Below are 16,961 nucleotides of genomic sequence, written 5' to 3' on the forward strand. Positions count from 1 at the left end.
ATGGATGTGAGAGTTGGACTGTAAGGAAAGCTGAACGCCGAAGAATTGATGCTTCTGAACTGTGGTGTTGGAGAAGACTCTTCAGAGTCCCTTGGACTGCAAGGATATCCAACCAGTCCATTCTAAAGGAGATCAGTCCTGGGTGTTCATTGGTAGGACTGATTTTGAAGCTGAAACTCCAATACTTTGGCCACCTGATGTGAAGAGCTGACTCATTTTAAAAGACCCTGATGCTGGGAAAGATTGAGGGCGGTAGGAGAAGGGGATGACAGAGAATGAGATGGTTGGATGGCATCACCGACTCAATGGACATGGGTTTGGATGGACTCTGGGAGTTGATGATGGACAGGGAGGCCTGGCATGCTGTGGTTCATGGGGTCGCAAAGAGTCAGACATGACTGAGCAACTGAACTGAACTGATTATGTTCTTCAGGGGTCAGGCTCGAACTCTGTGTCTTCTGGTATTCACCTGATCCAAGCCACATCCTCCACATTCATTCCTTATTGTCCTTATTTTATTGTTATTTTTATATACTACTGACTAGAGTTGTCATTCCTATGTGCTAGATAAAGTTTCCAAAAGCTAGACCTAGTATGTTATAGATTTCTATATTTACTAGAAAGGGTCTAAGGAACCAGGACTTAGAGTCCTTGTTTTTATAGATCATAAAACTGGAGGCAAAGCTGTTGGAAAGACTTAGCAGTGATGATCCAGTTTGTGCTCTAGATGGGACTTGAAGGCAGACAGTCCATATGATGAAACAGAATGAGAGTTGCTCTAGGGCCAAGAGCACCTGATTTCAAGCCTGACTCTGTCATATCCTAGCTTTATGACCTCAGACAGGGTCTTCATTTCTCTGACTCTATAATAAGAGGCAATTAATTATCTCTACCTACTTCACAGAAATATTAAGAGGAATAAGTCACATAATGTATGTCAGTACTCTTAACTCTGGATACACAGTAGAATCCTTGGGAAGTTTAAGCAAATCACCAAACAAAACAGATACTCAGTCCAGTCCCATCCTGAGAAATGCTGATTTAACTGATATGTGGTGAGGCTTTGTGATCAGCACTTTTAAGAAGGTCCCCAAGTGCTTTTAATGTGCTACCAGGGTGGAGAACCATGAAAGAGCCTTACTGGATGCCAATGATCTTTATAAATTCAGGTCAATATTTACTGTGGCTTGGGAATTTTGCTCCCAGATATTCACTACAATGTCATATCACTAAATAAATAACAGACCAGTGTCCATAGTCTTTTATATATATACATATGTGTTATGACAAGCCGTATTATTGAATAGTGACAACAGAGTCATTTCTGATCTTATGTTGACATAGAAAACTGTTTACATAGTAGTTGGAACTAAATTTAGAATTTTAAAATTAATTCATATCCCTCTTCCCCATGGGATAACATTGAAACAAAATGAACAAAGCTATATTGTTATGAATTCTTGTTTGTATTTCATTTGTTTCCCAGGGCTAACAATTATAGAATATAAAATAGGTCTTATTGAAAAGGCAAGTATCATGTGAAAGGCTTTAATAAAATAGAAACAAGGTTCTGACATTTGAAAAATTGCTGATTAATTCATTTCATCCTTTCTTTGACCTAAATCCTCCCATATGTATTTATCAGCTTTGCAAACAGATTGACTTTGTGCATTTAGAGTTTGCAAACAAGTCCCAGAATGTTACTGCTAACCAATTAGTTTCTAAAAGCCTTTCAAATAATCTTATCGTCTCCACAGGAGTGATTTAGGCAATGAAAAAAAAAGTTTGTTCTTCACTGAGAAGAATCATGACTTAATAAGAGTGGAGCTCACCATGGCTGTTCGTAAGCATACTTATTCATGAGCTGATATTATTTGAGTTTATGCCTGATTACTGGAAAGGAAGAGCATTTACAGTTGAAGCCAATCCTCTGTGAGAGCAGTTATATTTTGTGTAGAGATCATTTTTGAAAATTCGTATCTGTAGTAAGAGATCCGGATGTTAATCAGCTTTTTTTTTTTTTTTTTTCCTCTTTAAAGTTAGTCTAATAGGCTTTTGGATTGAATGAGGCTTTCAGCTTATCGAAAGATAAAATAATATTTGTGAAAGCCAGATCAGCTGTTTGTAGACTCATGGTGCTTAGAGGAAAATGCATTTTGAGGGAAGCAGTATGATCAGTGATACTCAGTGACCCTCTAAAGTCCACACAGCTTGTTAGTGACAGAACCCAAACCAGAGCTCTTTTTGCCAGCCCTCTTTCTGCCCCTCAACCCAGACCAACTATGTCATCCAGCCCAGCAGCAGAGTGTCTCAGGACTCACTGTGAACCAGGTCCCCAAATATGTCCTGGGTCTGTGCAGAGAACTAAGCATGCCCTGTACTTCTGCTCTGATGGTTTTAGGAAATCTCCCTTTTCCTTCCTTTGACAGAAGCATTACCTGCACCTTTTCCACATAGAAATGAAATTGTTTTCAGAAACGAATCCCTTTCAGCCACACAGCTTTACTCTGATCTGTGGAAGCTGGCAAGAAATCAATTCACATTTTTTGTGTAGTTTTTGGTTGAAAGATTCCATTGTAGAGGATCTGTACTTTGTTGTTGTTGTCGTTGGCCTGCTAATGCAGTTTGTTGATCAGTGTCCCAGAATAGATGTGTTTACAGAAGAGCGCAAGTGGTATTTTTGTGTGTCCTCGACACAGACACGGCCATGAGCCTGTGTGAGAGACTGCCTCAAGGTGACCTTTAGAGCAGGGACTGAGCAGGGCTCCAGGTGTGCTCAGTACTGTTGGAGGGGATTTTGCTTCTTGGCCTTTCAGAGAACAGAGCTAGGAAATACATGCAGCTCCACACACAGACAGACATACAAATACATACACAAACACCTTTGTCTCTGTGTATATGATTTTGTTTACATTTTGTCTTGTTTTGCACTCCTCTCATCCTTATTGATTTAAGTTTGAACATGTAGGATCCTACAAGAGGTGCCACACCGTTCTTTACCCTCATCACTCAATTCTCTTCCACCCTTATAGGTAACCACCTTCACTGTTTTCTGGGTTATCCTTCCTGTATTTCTTTTTGTGATGATGAACAATATTTATATATTTAAAAATTCATATACTTTTTATTACAAAAGAAGTAGCATACTCTAAGTTATATATGCTTGTTTATACTTTGCCTTTTTCACTTATAATTTTAATGTATATAAATTATATCTCAAAGCTATTAAAAAGTCACCATCAGGTGGCATATATGGCATTCCTAACACAATATGATTTTCCCTGATTTGACCTTGGCTTAAAGATTCAAACCCATTTGGATGCCATGTAGACTAAGTGGAAATGTTGGAAATCTCCCCTCAAATGATTGTATTATGATACTTTAAATTGGAAGTGTATTTTTTAACAGCATTTTCTGCTTGAGGGACTTGCTGCTGCTATGTCGCTTTAGTCGTGTCCGACTCTGTGCGACCCCATAGGCGGCAGCCCATCAGGCTCCACCATCCCTGGGATTCTCCAGGCAAGAACACTGGAGTGGGTTGCCATTTCCTTCTCCAATGCATGAAAGTGAAAAGTGAAAGTGAAGTCGCTCAGTCGTGTCCGACTCTAGTGACCCCATGGACTGCAGCCCACCAGGCTCCTCCGTCCATGGGATTCTCCAGGCAAGAGTACTGGAGTGGGGTGCCATTGCCTTCTCCACTTGAGGGACTTAGTGAACTGATAACCGCTAAAGAAATTTACTTAATATTTTAAATTGACTGTGGCAGAAATGATTGATTTAATCCCTCTGTGGTGGTGGAGAAGACTCTTGAGAGTCCCTTGGACTGCAAGGAGATCCAACCAGTCCATTCTGAAGGAGATCAGCCCTGGGATTTCTTTGGAAGGAATGATGCTAAAGCTGAAACTCCAGTGCTTTGGCCACCTCATGTGAAGAGTTGACTCATTGGAAAAGACTCTGATGCTGGGAGGGATTGGGGGCAAGAGGAGAAGGGGACGACAGAGGATGAGATGGCTGGATGGCATCACTGACTCGATGGACGTGAGTCTGAGTGAACTCCGGGAGTTGGTGATGGACAGGGAGGCCTGGACTGCTGCGATTCATGGGGTTGCAAAGAGTTGGACACGACTGAGCAACTGAACTGAATTAAACTGAACTGAAAGAGTTGAATTCTAAAGGACCTTATAGACCACTTTGCTACGCCTTTTATTTTACAGATGAGACTCAGAGAGCTTTAAAACTCTAATTATGTAATAAAGTTAGAAATGCAGTCCTCGACTCATCTGTTCTACTCTTTAAATATTTATACTATTTTGTTAGGCAGTGATTAAAATGATAATTATTAAGACTCTATAGAAACATGGAAAGCTGTTTATAATACAAATGAAAAAAAGAGCAGCATGCCAAATGGCTTAAATATCATGATTGCAACCAATATGACAAATTTGTGTTCATATTGAGGTCTGGAGCATAACAGACAAAAACGGTATGTGTGTTATGTAATGGGTTAAAGGGCATTTCTCCCTTAATGTTTTTGAACATTGCGGCATTGTATCCAACTAAACTTCTTTTCTAAAAATATTAGGGCTACCACAGGGGGAATGTGAAATCAAAGAGATTGTTGGTAGCTGCCTGAATCTGTCGCCTGTATTTGTACTTTCCCCAGATACTTTCCAGCACTGGAAATGTGTGATGAGGTTCTATTATCCTATGCCTCTGACACTTCCATTGTTTACCCGCCCCTGGAGTTTTGCCTTTATTCCCTTGTTTCTCACCCTGTTTTATGGAATCTACTGACCCAGCATGGCTGGTGAATGACTTTTATAGCAGGTAGTAACTACAGTTACCTATCTTAACTGAATGCAAAATATAAAGAAATTATGCTGACCCTTAAGTAATTTAGGGCTTCTCTGGTGGCTCAGATGGTGAAGAATCTGCCTGCAATGCAGGAGACCTGAGTTTGATTCCTGGGTCAGGAAGATCCCCTGGAGGAGGGCATGATGACCCACTCTAATATTCTTGCCTGTGGAATTCCATGGATAGGGGAACCTGGAAGGCTAAATACAGCCCATGAGGTTGCAAATAGTCGGACATGACTGAGCGACTAATACTTAAGTAATTAAAGTGAAGTCGCTCAGTCATGTCCGACTCTTAGCGACCCCATGGACTGCAGCCTACAAGGCTCCTCCGTCCATGAGATTTTCCAGGCAAGAGTACTGGAGTGGGGTGCCATTGCCTTCTCCAAGGAATAATATTTTGTCTCTAAGATGGGTGATTATTACCCAGTGGAATGAGTCCCAAAGACTGAGGGTGCTCCTTCTCTGGTTAGCTGTACCACTCCAAAGGACCGTCTACTCTCAGGTTTGAAGAACGGAGCGATAGGTTTAGATGACTTTCAATCTGGTTAAAAAACAATTTCAGAAAGCAGAGCACTCATTTGTGGATTTGCCTGTCGCGTGGCTCTGATGCCTGAAAAGTAGCCAGAAAGAAAAGAAAGTACTGTGCCATGATGAGCCTGCTTCAGTTCTTTGTGGCTTTGGACGCTGCCTTCTGTAAGAATTCTATTTCTGGTCAGAGTTGCCACATCAACTTAAACTTCATCTAATTGCAAGTTCACTAGACTTGTTTTTTTTTTTCAAGTTGACTCTAACCATATGGTTTTTTTGTGTGCTAGAGAACATCACAGGGAAAACATAAAGCAGCTACATAAACAATTTAAGCAGCACTTTGTTTCAGACTCTAGCTCTGCCAAGAATATTTGGATCATATATACTAGTTCACGGCAGTGGATAATGCTAGGGTTTCAGTCCATAACTGAGCTATTGCAATAAACATAAAGCTAGTGAATATTTAATATACTATTCAAACACACTCCCTCTCTAAGGGATTGGGTCTCATTTTCTAAAATGTTTGGGTTTCTTTGGATGATGCTTGCTAAGTGGCACGTGGTGTTATCTCAACTAACTGATTAAACTTTTATGTCACTGTGCTTTTCCTGTTAAAAAGTTGAGAATATTATATCCATAATGGTTTTATTTCAGGGAAAAGAAATGGGACTGTGAAAGGTCCAGGGATAGAAGAGGCAGCATGAGACAGGGCAGAGGGCACTGTGTCTGATATATATACAGTCCTTCCTACAGGTCTACAGTCCTCGCTTTAGGTCTTTGGTGATACAGTTAAATCAACTTTCTGTTCTTGCATAAACAGTTCATTTTATTCTCCTTTCCCAAGCAGACATCTTCCTGAATTATATCTTTTATGCCCCCTCTCCTTTGCTTAGAAATATCTAGTGAATCTGTTAGTGCCATTGTATTTAAATCTTAGGTCAGGCATTCTTACCTCTATGCATCTAGTCTTATCTGACCCCAAAAATCAAATATCCTGTTATAATTGCCTTTTAGGACACTGCACCAAAGAGAGCGAAGCATCCTTTCCTATCCTCTGATTACACCCATGCTCTTTCCTGTCCTCAAGGCTCCACGGACACTGTTTTATTACCACATTCTCCCTACCCCCACACACTGTATTCTCTTTTTGCTATGGACTCCCATGTATTTTTTATTTTATTTTATTTAACTTTACAATATTGTATTGGTTTTGCCATATATCAAAATGAATCTGCCACAGGTATACATGTGTTCCCCATCCTGAACCCTCCTCCCTCCTCCCTCCCCATACCATCCCTCTGGGTCGTCCCAGTGCACCAGCTCCAAGCATCCAGTATTGTGCATCGATCCTGGACTGGCAACTCATTTCATATATGATATTATTTTTGTCATTGTATTTTTGTCATATCAAAATTATTGATATTTTGAAAATATCAATAATAAAACTGTAATAATAGCTACCATTTATAGTGTTTATTTTGTGCCAGGCACTGCTTTCGGTACTTTACATGAATTAACTCATTCAGCCTTCAACAACATTTCAAGGGGTAAGTAACATTATTCCCATTTTATAGACAAAAACCTGGAGATATGTTCTTGTTCAGTTGCTGAACAAGTCATGTCCAACTCTTTTGCAACCCCATGAACTGCAGCCTGCCGGGCTCTTCTGTCTTCTACTATCTCCCGGAGTTTGCTCAAATTGATGTTCACTGAATCTGTGATGCTATCTAACCATCTCATCTTCTGCTGCTCGCTTCTTCTGCCTTCAATCTTTCCAGTCATCAGGGTTTTTTCCAATGAGTTGGTTCTTCACATCAGGTGGCCAAAGTATTGGAGCTTCAGCATGAGTCCTTCCAATGATATTCAGGGTTGATTTCCTTTAGGATTGACTGGTTTGATATCCTTGCAGTCCAAGGGACTCTCAAGAGTCTTCTCTAGCACCACAAAAAAATTGAAAGCATCAGTTCTTTGGTGCTCAGCCTTCTTTGTGGTCCACCTCTCGCATCTGTACATGACTACTGGAAAAACCGTAGCTTTGACTAGACAGACCTTTGTCCACAAAGGGATGGCTTTGCTTTTTAATATGCTGTCTAGGTTTGTCATAGCTTTTCTTCCAAAAACCAAGTGTCGTTTAATTTCATGGCTGCAGTTACCATCTGCAGTGATTTTTGGAGCCCAAGAAAAGAAAATCTGTCACTGCGTCCACCTTTTCCCCATCTATTTGCCCTGAAGTGATGGGATTGCATGCCATGATCTTAGTTTTTTGAATGTTGAGTTTTAAGCCAGCTTTTTCACTCTCCTCTTTCACCTTCAACAGGAGGCTCTTTAGTTCCTCTTCACTTTGTGCCATTAGGGTGGTGTCATCTGCATATCTGAGGTTGTTGATATTTGTCCTGGCAATCTTGATTCTAGCTTGTGATTCATCCAGCCCAGCATTTCGAATGATGTACTCTGCATACAATTTAAATAAGCAGGGTGATAATACACAGCCATAACATACTCCCTTCCCAATTTGGAACCAATCAATTGTTTGGTGTCTGGTTCTAACTATTGCTTCTGGATCTGCATACAGGTTTCTCAGGAGGCAGGTAAGGTGGTCTGGTATTCCTATCCCTTTCAGAATTTTCCACAGTTTGTTGTGATCCACACAAAGGCTTTAGCATAGTTGATGAAGCAGAAGTAGATGTTTTTTGGGAATTCTCTTGCTTTTCCTGTGATCCACCGGATGTTGGCAATTTGATCTCTGGTTCCTCAGCTTCTTTGAAACTCAGCTAACACATCCAGAAGTTCTTGTTTCCTGTACTACTGAAGCTTAGGTTGAAGGATTTTGAGTATAACCTCACTAGCATGTGAAATAAGCATCATTGTACAGTAGTTGGAACATTCTTTGGCATTGCCCTTCTTTGGGATTGGAATGAAAACTGACTCTTTCCAGTGCTGGGGCCACTGCTGTGTTTTCCAAATTTGCTGCCATACCGAGTGCAGTGCTTTCACAGCATCATCTTTTAAGATTTGAAATAGCTCAGCTGGAATTCCATCACCTCCACTAGCTTTGTTCATAGTAATGCTTCCTAAGGTCCACTTGATTTCACACTCCGGGATGTCCAGCTGTAGGTGAGTTACTACACCATTGTGATTATCCAGGTCATCAAGACCTTTCTTGTACAGTTCTTCTGTGTATTCTTGCCACCTCTTCTTAATATCTTCTGCTTCTTATGGGTCCTTATTGTTTCTGTCCTTTATCGTGCCCATCCTTGCATGAAATGTTCCCTTGGTATCTCTAATTTTCTTGAAGAGATCTCTAGTCTTTCCTATTCTATTATTTTCCTCTAATTCTTTGCATTGTTCATGTAAGAAGGCCTTCTTATCTCTTGTTGCTATTCTCTGGAACTCTGCTTTAAGTTGGATATATCTTTCCCTTTCTCCCTTGCCTTTCACTTCTCTTCTTTTCTCAGCTATTTGTAAGGCCTCCTCAGACAACCACTTTGCCTTGTTGCATTTCTTTTTCTTGAGGATGGTTTTGGTCACCACCTCCTGTACAAAGTTATGAACCTTCATCCATAGTTCTTCAGGCACTCTGTCTGCCAGATCTCATCCCTTGAATCTATTCACCACCTCTACTGTATAATCATAAGGGATTTGATTTAGGTCATACCTGAATGGTCTAGTGCTTTTTCCTACTTCAATTTAAGTCTGAATTGTAAAGAGGAGCTCGTGATTTGAGCCACAGTCAGCTCCAGGTCTTGTTTTTACTTATTGTATAGAGCTTCTCTATATTTGCCTACAAAGAATATTATCAGTCTGATTTCAGTACTGACCATCTGGTGATGGCCATGTGCAGAGTTGTCTATTGTGTTGTTGGAAGACGGTGTTTGCTATGACAAACACCCTTGACAAAACTCTGTTAGCCTTTTCCCCGCTTCATTTTGTATTCCACAGCTGAACTTACATGTTATTCCCAGTATCTCTTTGCCTTCCTACTTTTGCATTCCAATCTCCTATACTGAAAAGGACATCTTTTTTTTGGTGTTCTAGAAGGTGGTGTTGGTCTTCATAGAAATGGTCAATTTCAGCTTCTTCAGCACCAGTGGTTGGGGCATAGACTTGAATTACTGGGATGTTGAATGGTTTGCCTTGGAAACAAACAGATCATTCTCTCATTTTTGAGACTGCACCCAAGTACTACATTTCAGACTCTTTTATTGACTATGAAGTCTACTCTATTTCTTTTAAGAATAGTAAATATAATCACATGTAAATTAGATTTGCCCATTTCTGTCCATTTTAGTTTACTGATTCCCAAGATGTTGATGTTCACCCTTGCCATCTCCTGCTTGACCACGTCCTATTTACCTTGATTCATGGACCTAACATTCTAGGTTCCTATGGGATATTGTTCTTTACAGCATCAGACTTTACTTTCACCGCCAGACACATCCATAACTGAGAGTCACTCCTGCTTTGGCCCAGCCTCTTCATTCTTTCTGGAGCTGTTAGTAATTGCCCTCTGCTGTTTTCCAGTAGCATATTGGACACCTTCTGACCTGGAGGACCCATCTTCTGACATTGTATCTTTTTGCCTTTTCATACTGTCTGTGGGGTTCTCTGTGGCAAGAAAGCTGGAGGGTTGCCATTAACTCTTCCAGTGGACCACGGTTTGTCAGAACTCTCCACTCTGACTCTTCCATCTTGGGTGGCCCTGCACAGCATGGCTCATAGCTTCATTGAGTTACCCTCGCCCCTTTGCCATGACAAGGCTACAATTCATGAAGGGGCATGGAGGCATTGAGGGATAAAATAATGTACCTAAGCTCATACAAGCAAGTGGAAGATTTGGAATTCTGTCCCAGGCTGTCTGGATTCAAATTGTGTTCTTAACCACAGTTCTAAACTACTGTTTGTAAGTGATCTTTTTAGAGGCTTCATTCTTTTAAAATTTAACTCTGTAAGTCAAAGTCTCCTTATTCTCTGCTTTACCTCATTATATAACCCTGTGCCTGGAGCAGGGAGTGACTCTGTGAATATTTGTTTATTGATGTGACCTGATGTCAGAGGTCAAAGAAATTCTAATAGGTTTTTCTGAGAGTTTTGACTTGCTTGGTTAGACTTGATTTTTTCTTGATAAACTGTTTTCTGTTCTCCGTCTAACTGTTGGTATGAGATGGTCAGGGTGACTGTCAAGAATTTAAACCCATGACATTTATTACCTAAATGAATGGTGCTAAGTGGTGGGTAAATTTACTAATGTGTGTAAAATCAAATCTCAAATTTTGTTCTGTGCTTCAAAGTAAACATTTTAAATTTGCATGTTTTTTTCTTACGCAGTATTTTATTACTTGCATATTTGATATGTCAGATCAAAGGAATAAGAGCAACCTGTACTTCACCTTTCTTGCAATATCAAGTCCTAAAAATATATTTAATTTTGCACAGTTTTTCCTTGATTTCTTTGGGGGAAGAAAAGGCTCTTCATGGAGGAAATGGTCAAAGTTGGTTATGTTAAAGTTACTTTGAGAATTCTGTGCATACTGTGTTAAGCTCTGGGATCAAACTCTTTCCTATTTAATATAATGACAAGTAAGCCAAAGAAGCTGAAGTCTAACTTTGAAGTTTTGTTTACCATGTTTCTTTTATCTAACAGCATGCTGCTTGATAAGGTAGGTGCTCAGAGCTAGCTGTTTCTGGTTCTCTAATGGTTACATCTGTGCCTGTGTGTTAGTCAGTGAAACAGAAGCAGTGTCTGGCTGATGCAATGAGAAAAGGGCATTTGGAAGAGTATTGTATAACTTGGAGAGCCAAGGGGGAAAACTGGATATTTGCAGCTTTAGGAAGGGTGCCTGTGACAATTGTAGCAGCTTGAGTGTCCGACCAGGAGCGTCTCTGAAGTTCTGGCCTTTGCGATGACTCGGTTCCGTTTTCATTCAGTGCTCTGCTCAGGAGTTCTGCTTCTTGGAAGGGAGCCAGATTTGCTCTCCACCTAAGCCAGGTGCCCATTTCTTGCTTGGGATGGTTGACAGGTCACCGTAGGCACATAAGATGGGAAAATAAGTATTTCCAAAGGAAATGTGGGTACTATTAGCAAAGAAAAGGAAACGGACATCAACAAAAGATGCTCATTGCCATCAAGTTTCATCTCAAAGCAGAGAGTTTAAATGAAAGCATTAACTTGGATGATAAGTGAGTTGGATTTTACCTGAGTTCAATCACTAAGTTATTTCTCTACTTAGAAAATAGTGGAAGCCAAATTCCTTAACAAATATTTTATATTTGTGCAAACTTGATTTTTTTTTTTTCTGACCACATTTTAAAATGTTTACTTAGCTGTTTTCAAGTATATACAAAATTATAATATGAACCCATATGCAACTTCAATGATTGTTGAAACATTTTGCCATTCATGTTTTTGTTAATTGCATTTGGAAGCATTAACATAAGATGATTTTATAGTTGGCTGTATAAAAGCTCACGAGATTTAACATAAAGTCTGAAACTTGCTTTATGAATGTATATTCAAGTATCAAATTATTTATTATTGGTTTTTATACCAAAAACATGTTGCCAGTTAGAAAAAAAGATATACTGTTCAATGGTCATGCATTATTTATCTAGAAGTAGACTTTTATTTCCATCAGTGAGGCTTTTTTCTGGCTTAAGCCTGATAAATCAATTCTTTAACAACTCTGTTTTCAGGTTACCTCTTCTAAATTTGCCTTCTGGCTCTTGGAGGCTTTGGGATGTGAATCAAAGGTTTCATTCAGCAGTGTCTCTGAACAGCAGGAGGCACTTGCACCGTGTGAGAACTGACTGTGCTCCAATCTCGTTTGCAGTTGAAAGATGCATGAGCGTAATGCAGTCTGGGACACAGATGATCAAGCTGAAGCGTGGGACCAAGGGGCTCGTCCGGCTCTTTTACCTGGATGAACACCGGACCCGCCTCCGATGGAGACCCTCTAGGAAGAGTGAGAAGGCAAAAAGTAAGACCAGCTTTTGAATTCTTGACTTGACCCAGTAACACATGGCTTCTATTGGATGGGCTCTGTGGAAGTTTTAGCTTGGTAAAACTTGCATATTTTTACAAGTTTTAGGGGGTCAGTGGTTACAGAATGTGCAGAGACAGAATAAGTGATGGCCATTTTTGCTTTTGTTAATTTATCAGGAACTTTAAATCCATAAAAATTTCTCTTATCCACTAGTGCTGTTGAAGGTAATATTTATCCTACATTGAAGACATGTTGTATTTAGTTGGATATGAGGTTTTATAGTTTGAGGCCTTTTATTTTTCTTTAAAAAAGTGAAGGAAGTCATAAATCCAATAGGATTAAACTGTTTTGACATATTCTGTGCACAGTTAACTGATGAATGGATTGACAAAATTGTTTTAATGATATCAAATAAAATAGCTTTGATCTGCCTCCTCCATAAAGCCTCTCTCCCAATCCTAAACTCAGTTTCTAGTCCATGCTGAGTCCCCTGGAGCATCTCTCTCATGTGCTCCTTCCTCTTGTTTTCACATGGATCTCCTTCATCCAGGGTTTCTATCTTTCTGGTGGCATATGCAAAATCTCCTAACCAAGCTCCATTTGCTAGTTTCTTCTGCCCTGACCAGTGAAGATGCTTTCCTCTTCATGTCACAGATGACCTCCACTAAATTAGGCTTATGTGATATACAATTTATTCTCACTTAACAAGAAACCCAGAGACTGGCTGGCTCCAACTTTGGGACGTTGAGTCTCTAGTTCTGTCTCTCTGAGCACTCTTGGCTCTCTCCCTTCTGCACTGACATTGTAATTGAGGCAGCAGTAACATGGCTTCACAACTGATAGGCTTCAAGAAGATGCAGAAAAGGGACCTTCTCTTCCAGTGCTTCCTTTTCAAGAGGGGAGAGCCCCATTCCATGCCCTTCCCTCAAGCAGAATGCATGTCTCCTTGGTTACAAGTGGTTTATGTTCCAACACCTAAAGCCATTATAGGAGACCGGAGTGGGGCCACCCCAATGCCTTAGCCGTACTGGAACCTGCCCTGCAATGGTCAGAGGTTCATTTCCCCATGAGTGGAAAGACAGAAAAATTGGGACTTGCCATTAAGGCAGAGCAGAGGCATGGATGGTGTATATGGGCAGTCAGTAAGATTACAACTTTCTGATTCATGCCCCCAAACAGGCAAGTGAATAAACAGAATGTAGTGTTTAATCCAAAGTAATCCTCTCTTCAAGTGTTCCCCTGACCCAAGCCTGCAGTGTTGCTCCACCACCTAAATAATGCTCATCTCTGCACTGTCACTCCAGCTCCTCATAACCTAGCCTCTACCTGCCTTTCCAGCTTTGTCTCCTGTTACTCTACTTCCTGAGCTTTTCAGTCCAGCATCTCTGGAGTGGGGCTAATGTTTCTGTATCTTTATGCCTCTTTTCCCTGATTGACCATCTTGTTTTCCCCTCCACCTCTCAAGCCCCGCTCTGCCTTCACCCTTATAGCTTTCTCTCTATGAATCCAAATCACATTTAGCTATGCTATTTGGTTGCCATCAAATGTTTTTTCCCTTCAATTTTTTTTTTCCCTTCAATTTTTAACTGCTGTCGTATGCATATTGTAAAATATCAGAGTTGGCTCTAGGTCTTTGTATGTTTTCCTTGCATAAATGTATAAACTATACATTTGATATATTCACATCCCCCTTTTCTACCAGTCTTCTTGCCCCCTGCTGGGCTTATCTGTTTTCCTATCATAAATTTTAACACTTCCTGACCCAGTGCCTAGGAGGGTATTGTCTGAGTGCCCAGGAGGGTAGAGTAGTACATGGAGAAGGTTACTAGCAGGAAATGATAAAGCTTGTATTGCACATTTGGACTTTTCAATTGTCTGGACAATTCACAGACAATTAATTTTATTTTTAAATCTTAAGATTATTTTACTTTTCTGAATCTGCACACATATCTTCACCTGCCAGGTAACTGCACTTTCCTCACTTTCCTCACAGTACTTATTGACTCCATTTACAAAGTCACCGAAGGTCGGCAGTCTGAGATATTCCACAGACAGGCTGAGGGGAGCTTTGATCCCAGCTGCTGCTTCACCATCTACCATGGCAACCACATGGAGTCCCTGGACCTCATCACCTCCAACCCCGAGGAGGCGCGCACCTGGATCACAGGCCTCAAGTACCTCATGGCTGGCATCAGTGATGAAGATTCCCTTGCCAAAAGGCAGAGGACCCACGACCAATATCCTCCCTAGAACTTTAATTCTGCACTCTGTATGTGTCTGTGTGTCTGTATGTGGATTAGACTATACTTTTCCCCATAATTTTGAGGCTTAAACCCACTTTCCTTGCTGTCTTTTTTCTTTACCCTTAGCACCTTTCTGCCCACTCCTCACTCCCACCCCAAGTAAACGAATGTGTAGAACATGTAGAAACTTAAGCTTACGTGAACTCAGGAGCAAACTTCTTTGGAGGAGACTAGATTCAGCTTCATAATCTGCTAGGTCTCCAAATGCAGCGTAAAGTTTCCTAAGAGATACGAAGCAACGAGCAAAATGTTTATTTGAGTTAGAGGAAATCCCACTTTGTTATAGAGTCAGTCTAGTTTAACAAACACTTTTTTTTTCTTTTTCAAATTCATAAATTTTATCACAAACTTCCTAGGTGGTGCAGTGGTAAAAAATCTGCCTGCCAAGGCAGGAGACACAGGAGACGCAGGTTTGATCCCTGGGTCAGGTAGATCCCCTGAAGAAGGAAATGGCCACCCGCTCCAGTATTCTTGCCTGGAAAATCCCATGGATAGAGAAGCCTGGTGGATACAGTGCATGAGGTCATAAAGAGTCAGTCACGACTGAGCAGCTGAGCACATACATATTTACAAAACACTTTTTTGAGTTCCAATTATATACCAGCTGTTAAGTTCTTTCCTGCTTTTTCTCTCTTCTTAATTTACAGTTTGGAATCTGAACTGATTGATCCTTAAGGGGAAGTTATTTTTTACTTATATTTACCCTGCCTAAATTGTTCAGGAAACTGGAGTTTCTTGATTAAAATTCTGATTCTCATTCTTGATTAAACCCATTCTTTGGTCCTGCAGCATTGACAGGATAAATGATTAATGTGATTAGTCTGCAGGCACCTCTTCTGCTAGGATCACCTGGACATGTGACATGCATGGCCATTCTGGCCTCAGTTTCCTTATCTGTAAAGTGAGGGTATTAGACTCATTGGCTGCTTTGGCTCCCTTCTTCACATTTTGAATGGTCTTAAAATACATGTTTCTCCCTCCGCCTGTAGGAATTAGTACTACTTTCCTGCTGTCATTGGAATGTGCACCCTAATTTTTTTTCCAGAGTAGGGGTAAATTTATGCTGCTTGAGCTATAATCCTCACCCAGGGTACTGTTGAAGCAGGGTGGAAATATTCAACCCATGAAAGGATGTTGACAGTGCAAAGGTCTAAGCTGATGAGCCATGATGTTTTCATCAGTATTCACAGCATGCAGGTAAATCCAACTGGGATTCATAAGTGAACAAAACATAAACATAACAATTAACTTTGTATGCTTAACTCCTTTACATTTGACAAAAAAACAAATAATGAATGCTTTCTGGTGCAAGCCACAGAACCATACTAACAGTGCCTCAGACAATACAGAATATTCATTTTCTCATGAACAAGAGACCTGAGGTAGAGTTAATTCAGTGGCTCAGTAATGTCATTAGAAGAGATCTAGGTTCTGCCATTCTCAGCATTTTGGCTTGGTTCATTAACTGGCTACCCTTTGGTCAAAGAGAACTGCAACAGCTCCAAACAGAGAAACGCTGCCCAGAGGGTCAAAGTTTCTTCTCATAAACCTCCCCCTCCTTTTTTTTTTTAGGAGTAAAGAAGAACTTTCCAGGAGTTTCACAGAAGACTACCTCTCATCATTGGCCAGAAATGCTATTGTGGGCCCATTTCTAAACCAACTCTGACAAGAGAAATTAACATAATTGGACTTTGATCTCAGGACCCTTTTTGTATTTTTAGAACCTGAAGACTCCAAAGAGTTATATGTGGGCTCCATCTACTGATATTTGTCATATTAGAAATTAAATCTGAGAATTAAAAAAGCTCATTAAAAATTATAATAAACTATTACATATAAACATTTTTATGGAAAGTAACTTTTTCAAAGCAAAACAAATTAGTAAGAAGGGAGGTATTGCTTTACTCTTCTGCAAGTCTTTAAGCTTTTCGACATGTAAGATTGTATCATCTGTAAACACATAATTTTACTTCTTCCCTTCTGATTTGGATGCCTTTTATTTCTTTTTCTTGCCTAGTTGCTCTGACTAGAACTTCCAGTACTTTGTTGAGCAGAAGTGGTGAAGGCAGGCATTCTTGTCTCGTTCCTAATCTTACAGGAAAAGCTTTCAGTCTCTAACTATTGCGTATAATATTTGCTGTGTTTTTTTCATATGTAACTTTTATTATGTTTGGGTAGTTTTCTTCTATTCCTATTTTGTTGGGTGTTTTTATCATGAAAGTGTATTGAATTTTGTCTAATGCTTTTTCTGCATCAACTGAGATGATTGTGGTTTTTCTCTTCATTATGTTGAT

At 40.2% G+C, this 16,961-nt stretch overlaps 1 protein-coding gene and 1 long non-coding RNA gene across 13 annotated transcripts in view; both read left to right on the forward strand.

The window, feature by feature from the left end:
• The window catches only part of PLCH1 (phospholipase C eta 1), a 255,817-nt gene that overhangs the window by 131,989 nt on the left and 106,867 nt on the right, over positions 1-16,961 (forward strand). For all 12 annotated transcript variants that reach the window (XM_044945543.2, XM_045166236.1, XM_044945563.2 and 9 more), the window contains 2 exons: positions 12,212-12,358; positions 14,358-14,601. In XM_044945543.2, the coding sequence (XP_044801478.2) occupies positions 12,212-12,358; positions 14,358-14,601 (391 nt within the window). The remainder of the gene's footprint in view (positions 1-12,211; positions 12,359-14,357; positions 14,602-16,961) is intronic.
• Positions 15,127-16,541, forward strand: LOC123334384. Its single transcript, XR_006552127.2, has 2 exons — positions 15,127-15,864; positions 16,240-16,541. It is a non-coding gene; the product is annotated as an uncharacterized LOC123334384 (long non-coding RNA).

Source organism: Bubalus bubalis, chromosome 1 (assembly GCF_019923935.1).
Source record: "Bubalus bubalis isolate 160015118507 breed Murrah chromosome 1, NDDB_SH_1, whole genome shotgun sequence".
Classification (NCBI taxonomy): domain Eukaryota; kingdom Metazoa; phylum Chordata; class Mammalia; order Artiodactyla; family Bovidae; genus Bubalus; species Bubalus bubalis.